The sequence below is a fragment of the Ochlerotatus camptorhynchus genome, unplaced genomic scaffold (assembly GCF_037179485.1).
Source record: "Ochlerotatus camptorhynchus isolate MF236.1 unplaced genomic scaffold, CSIRO-AGI_Acam_v1.1 ptg000041l, whole genome shotgun sequence".
Lineage (NCBI taxonomy): Eukaryota > Metazoa > Arthropoda > Insecta > Diptera > Culicidae > Ochlerotatus > Ochlerotatus camptorhynchus.
The window spans coordinates 772582-778581 of NW_027040532.1; the positions used below are offsets into that span (position 1 = coordinate 772582).

Consider the following 6000-nt stretch of genomic DNA (forward strand, 5'->3'; position numbering starts at 1 on the left):
CTGCATTGAACAAATTCTAGAAAATTGTTTCACTTAGTTGCAGCAATGCAAAGAGAAAATCGATGAAGAGAATCGATCATCGCATATACGCCCTTATGCATGCTCACTGTCGGATTTTATTTTTGCTCTAATGGTATTCTACCGTTTGTGTTTTGTGAGAGAGACGATGGTAGCATGGTAGAGCATGAGTCAACTGTTTCAACCCCTGGTACACACAAAAAACAAAAATTGTTGTTTTAAGAATAATGCATGATCAAATTAAAAGTTTCCCAAATTTCGTAGTTTCAACTATGAAATTTTTCAAATGTAAAATAATTTTTTTGATTTAAAAGTGTTTCTTTCACTTTCGGCTTGTAATTTTAAAAGTCTATTTTTTAGAATAAAAGTTGTAAAATTGTCAAAAAATCTCTTCCTTGCGATGTGTTTGACAGTACTGGACCTGTGTTTCCCGCCAAATTGGACATGCGAAACAAACAAACAAAACCAGCTATGAGAATTAGCATGAGCAGCAGCAGTTTCTTGAACTTTTCCACATTTTCATCCACCGGTGCGCTTGTTTCCCTTCTGTAAGATACAAATAATAAGATGGAGACATTCGTGGTGACGCTATGAAGTGGAAGGATTGGAAGGATCCTCCAGCTGCGGGATTTGGAGGTAAGATGATGAAATTTTCGAAGAGTTTGCTTGGTTCCGATTTTCCTAATTGATGTGTTTTGATTTTCAGCAGCCTCGTCAGAATTGCCGGAAAGGAAGGCTACTCCCACCATCACCATCACCAGCTGTTCAGCCAACTGTATATTTGCGTAATACGCTTCCCATGCTTTGAAGTTCCATAATGCCGTGCCCTTTCAGTCAGCATCATATAAATAAACTAAAATATATCAAATTAAATATTTCTATGCTTTATTTCTTTCAAAGTAAAAAGCAACTGAATTAAAAAGAATTCATATTTGAAATGAAAACATAAATCATTGCGATAAAACTGCCCATCTTTTAAATTAAATCCTTTCATAAGTCTATTTAAAAAAATAGGTTTTCATATTGACAGTTCTACAATTCGATTTGAAAGTTTCAACTTTTAAAAGTAAAAAACGAGTTACTTTTGAATTAACAGTTAGCTGACTTTTGTTTTGAAAGCTAAAGACTTTCTACCAAAAAGAACCAACGGAAACTTTTAATTCTACCAATGGATTTTTCAATTTTACTAACGATAATTTTTTGTGTGTAGTAACATTAAAAACATTAAATACATAGATAACTAACAAGCCCACCAAATCGTCGCATTGCAGTATAAAGCTATTGTAGGGCTTCGGAGTATTATATTAGCTGAGCTCTTATGACATAAGATGTTAAACGAAACGAGAATTGTTATTCAATCAAACACACTTTTCGTGAAGTTGAACATGTTTTGGTTGCAGAACACTTAATTTGACATGACATGTTTGTTTATATGCCATGATGAATTACATCATGTGTAAAAATAGTTATTTTTAAAGGCAAATCAACGGGATTTAATCGCTAGCTAAGCAAGCCCAAACTGGCCTTAAAATGATAAAAAGCACCGAAATTTAAAAGATGAGGAATCTTGATACCCCAATCTTATAATTCAAAATACCGTGGACCACAGGTAATCTTACCGTTTTTAATTTGATTTTTTTTTTCACATTGAACCCGTTATTCTGCACGCCGTGCATACTGAAAATTGCTCAAACGTCATTTAGCACATGGAATGGAATAACGAAATGTCAGTGTCAACATTTCAAAGGGGCGTAATTGCTTTTGTAAACAATGGCTTCAGACGTCGATTTCTCGAAAATAAATGCTCACTCCTCCAAGTTAACAATGCTAGCTAGTAGAGGAAACATTCATCTACTTGTTGATGTCATAAATTTTTATGAGTGAGCTTTTATTCGCGAGAAATCGATGGCTAAAGCCATTGTTTACAAATGCAATTACGCCCCTTTGAAATGTTGGCACTGATGTAACGAAGCGAAACGGAACGCAGAATCAAAACAAAACACAAATTAAGGCTACCACTAGAAACTCGCTTTTCTGATGGTCGTAGGGTTACTATTAACGGTAACCTTAAAAACTTCAAAATGGATTGAAAATTCTAGATAGAGCTGGAATTAGGGCGTAACAGCTTTTGTAAACAATGACTTCTCTTGATGATTTCTCGGAAGTCATGGCTCGCCCTGGCAGATGGACATCACCATCGAGTAGAGGAAGACTTCTCCTACCCGTTGGATATGTTGGTTTGTGTAGGCGTGTCTTGAATTCCAATAAATCAACAAGAGAAGTAATTGTTTACTAAGGCTGTTACGCCCTAATTCTAGCTCTACCTAGAATTCCAAAATAACATTAGACACCATAACCCGCAAAATAACCATTAGAACATAGCATGTAACCTTGTTAGACCAACCGTGGTTGCTACTCCTTTATTGTAAAGATCAGCTATAGTTGCACAGATAATCAACAGAGTGTGCTTGGGAGTAGCAGTCATCTTTAATGTGCAAATGCCGTTTTTGTTTTTTTCCTTGATTTGTTTTCCGTCGATCTTATTTTCCGTGCTGAGCACCAATGCTACCGACGCCAGGGAGGCAGCTCCCACACCTGGACTCTACCTATCGACCCATAAACTCATGAACCGGGGACCATCGACCACGTCCGAATGTATGTCAATTAGGAAGAGGAAAGGTTGTTGGCGTGATATTCGCTTTATTTGAAGCCGAGAAGTCCTCTGCACTTCCACGAGCATCACAGACAGGGATCAGGGTAGGTGAGGATTCGGCTTGGTAAACGATTTTTTAAATCATGTTCATGTTATAACGGAGGTTGGGACTGATCCCACGATTCTCTGCCCAGTATGAAAAAAACGGCTAAAATTAGGCCACCGAGCTCCCTACATCTAAAACGAATCCGTCCCACTCAAGTTACTGTAAAGTAAAGTAATCAAAACTACACCAACTTGTCACTGGATCGTAACATATACAATAATTGCACACGGTTGATTAAAACTGCGATGCCGCATCAACATTCGAGCATCCAGAGAAGTTCATAATAAAGGCAAACAACATTAATATACAATAACTCAAATCATGGTCACATGACAAACCTCACACATGGATTCACGGAAACGAAGTACAAATAGACAAAAATAGATAAAAAGATCTAACCAAGTCTGCAATAATCCGCTAAAGGCCCATTTTCAATGATTTAAAATTTGAGAGTGACTTCTAATTGAAATTTTCTTCTACCTGATGGTAATATTGCTCGCGTGTGCTAACTAGTAGCTGCAATAAATTGAAGTCATTCACCCTAATTTATATTTTTGAAAACGCCTTACAAAAAAAAAATTACTTCAAGAATGTCTCTATTTGATTTGTTTAAAAACAGGAATTACAAAAGCTCTACAAACTTAGTGGAACCAATCCACGCTTATTCCGCACCACACCCAAAATCTGAGATTAAAATACGCGAAACTCACGAATTCCTCGTGTCCTGGATTGAAAATGTGTAGCGAGACGAATGAGCTAAATTTAGGAATGGAGGCGAACCAGCCCAAGGCTGAAAGCCTCATTAATAAAGTTAAATAATAATAATAAATTTAGGAAAAATTATTAGGACTTGTTTCGAAATCGATTGCGTTTTGTAAGCAAATTGAATAATTTAAACCACCCTCGTAGTGATAATCGTATAAATCATTTATTTTTTTTTATTTTTCAACATTTTTACTATATTATTCCTGCAACCTCAGCTTATGCTGAGTCAAGAAGGCAACATCAAACATGGCTTCCTGATGGAGCAGCTCATGGACTTCATACTTGAGCGATTCCTCGTAAGCATACAATATGCTCGTATCGTACAGCAACATTTTGCAGTTTGCCAAAGCCAGAATGCAGTTCCTTAGCCGTGAAATCACCTCTCTATCCTGTTTCGAAATGGACTCCTCTAGGTTTTGTGTAAATCCACCACTCTCTGCGGGAAAAAGTTAACTTTTTGTTAGATTGTTTATCCTAAACATTTTCCTGTTTTAATTATTTACCATCGCCTTCCGTATTGACGATTGGTGATATCCAAATAAAACCGTTATTCCCCAGAATGATCGAGGCTCCGCATGGTAGATTATGAAAATGAGTTTTTCTACGTTTGATCAACGAAGGAAACACTTTCACCAGTATTCCCTGTGCTAGTTTTCCGTACTTCAAACTCCGTGTATGCAGCGAAAGCACTCCATCCGAATGTACGTTTTGAACTTCAGCGGAAATAAGGTCTCCCTCCTGGAGATATTTTCGCATCTGTTGCTCATCTTCCACGCCCCTTCTGCGTAGTTCTCCACCAGGAAGATTGACAGAGGATAGCAACAGAATGGAATCCAATCGTGAGTTGGTGTCTACTTTCCAACGCTTTTGCTGTACGTCGGTGACCCGAGCCACTATCACATCACCGATTTCTCCCACATAGCGCCCCTTCAATGGTTTAACGGTGATGAGTTTGTTCACCTGCACCATAACACCGGCCACGGATGATTTGATGTCCTCGTCTTCCATGTAAGTTCCATGGCCACTGAAATTTCAAAATCATATCTACAATGGTATCGTTTAAATCGATTTAACAGTGTACTAACCGCATGTACCCTTGCTGGGATGTGATAACTTCTCCCGGCGTAAAAAGACGCGGATTACTGTCCCCGGACAGCAACGATAAATTTGCTCGATCGGAGGCCAATCGTATCATTACGTTGGATGCCATTTCCCGCTTGGAACACTTCTAGAACACTGGTTAAATTGAAATCCAATCACGATGCGTATCTTTGAACGTGTTTGTAAACAAACGAATGCACTGCCGCGAGCAAGCACGCTTCTGTCGTCGTAGTATTGGGCGATGTCGAATCGATTTATTGGAATATTTGTATGTCTATTTTCGAAGTTTCCCGCAATGAAATTTATTTTTTAAGCATGTTTGTTTTTATTATTGAAATTGTTGTTAAAATATAACAGCTAAAGAGTGGTCACAGATTTGCATGTAGCTCGGTTTAAAAAAATAATCGAGGTTTATTAACGTATCGCCAACTACTATGCCCATTTGACGTTTTTCGTCCATTCTGGTGGCCGTATTTAGAACCTACTTTCACCATCATGCGGTGAAGTTCAGAACTAACATTCAAAATAAAAATACAAAGCTCTCTACAGTATCAGTTGTATTTGTTAGGACAAACGGAACAAATTAATATTTTACGTCAATAACATAATTAATAACCCGGTAATACAATGAGCTTCGAATCCGACGAAGTTGACGAGGACATTCGTGCTCTAATTTCGGAGTCCGTCGACTTGGCAGACGAACTGTTCGGAGTAACCGTCCAGGAAGAGTTGAACAAAACAAAAACCGCCATCCTGAAAGAGTTGGAGAGTGAAGGGGAAAATTACGCCCGGCAGATAGCGAACTACACCAACAGACTGCAACGGTTGGAACTGCTGGAACAAGGTATCCTCCATCGGCTGAACATCTGCAGCTCGCTCTCGAAGGAATTCGATCAGTTGACCGATTCATATCAAGCAAAACTTGCCCAGCTGATGGAACTGCTGGACCAAAGTATCACTTTCGAGTTTTCCAAGCTACTGGCGAAGGATGTGTTCCAGAAGATGTACGGATTCAAAGATGAGTTGGATCATCTGCAAGGGCAGCTGGGCGAAACGAACGGTTTGATCAACAAGGAAGACAATCAGGAGGTTGTGCAGACGCTAAGCCACCTCAAACGGAAAACGTCCAAGGTGCTGCAGGATATGGAAAATCTACTGGGGTTAAATAGCATGCACAAACTTACAGTGGTCGGCTTTTCGAACAAAATTTATTACGATGAGCAGAAGAGCAATGCTGCTTAACAAAAATTCTAAAATGTACATTACATTAAATTTCATGATAGTCTGTACTTGTAGAGCATTTGGAATAATATGAAATATATATAGTCTATGTTTAACTTACTACCAACATATTGTT

General features: G+C 38.4%; 2 protein-coding genes across 2 annotated transcripts; one reads left to right on the top strand and one right to left on the bottom strand.

Annotated features, from left to right (window-relative positions):
* Window positions 1-3717: 3717 nt before the first annotated feature.
* On the bottom strand, window positions 3718-4818 carry Rrp4. The gene is made up of 3 exons (XM_065236428.1): window positions 4628-4818; window positions 4046-4566; window positions 3718-3978 (listed from the first exon to the last, which is right to left on the bottom strand). Exons 1-3 carry the CDS (start codon window positions 4750-4752, stop codon window positions 3740-3742), a joined length of 885 nt encoding a protein of 294 aa, XP_065092500.1. The 5' UTR covers window positions 4753-4818; the 3' UTR covers window positions 3718-3739.
* Window positions 4819-5220: 402 nt separating this feature from the next.
* Window positions 5221-5925, top strand: LOC135713332 (uncharacterized). The gene has a single exon (XM_065236439.1). The coding sequence runs from the start codon at window positions 5271-5273 to the stop codon at window positions 5883-5885; it is 615 nt and encodes a 204-aa protein (XP_065092511.1). The 5' UTR covers window positions 5221-5270; the 3' UTR covers window positions 5886-5925.
* Window positions 5926-6000: the final 75 nt, after the last annotated feature.

Coding starts and splice junctions, on each gene's coding strand:
- Rrp4 (XM_065236428.1), bottom strand. CDS start 4,752: ATGGCATCCAACGTAATGATACGATTGGCCTCCGATCGAGCAAATTTA. Junction 4,567..4,627: donor TCCCAGCAAGGGTACATGCG/GTTAGTACACTG, acceptor TTGAAATTTCAG/TGGCCATGGAACTTACATGG. Junction 3,979..4,045: donor CGTCAATACGGAAGGCGATG/GTAAATAATTAA, acceptor TTTTTCCCGCAG/AGAGTGGTGGATTTACACAA.
- LOC135713332 (XM_065236439.1), top strand. CDS start 5,271: ATGAGCTTCGAATCCGACGAAGTTGACGAGGACATTCGTGCTCTAATT.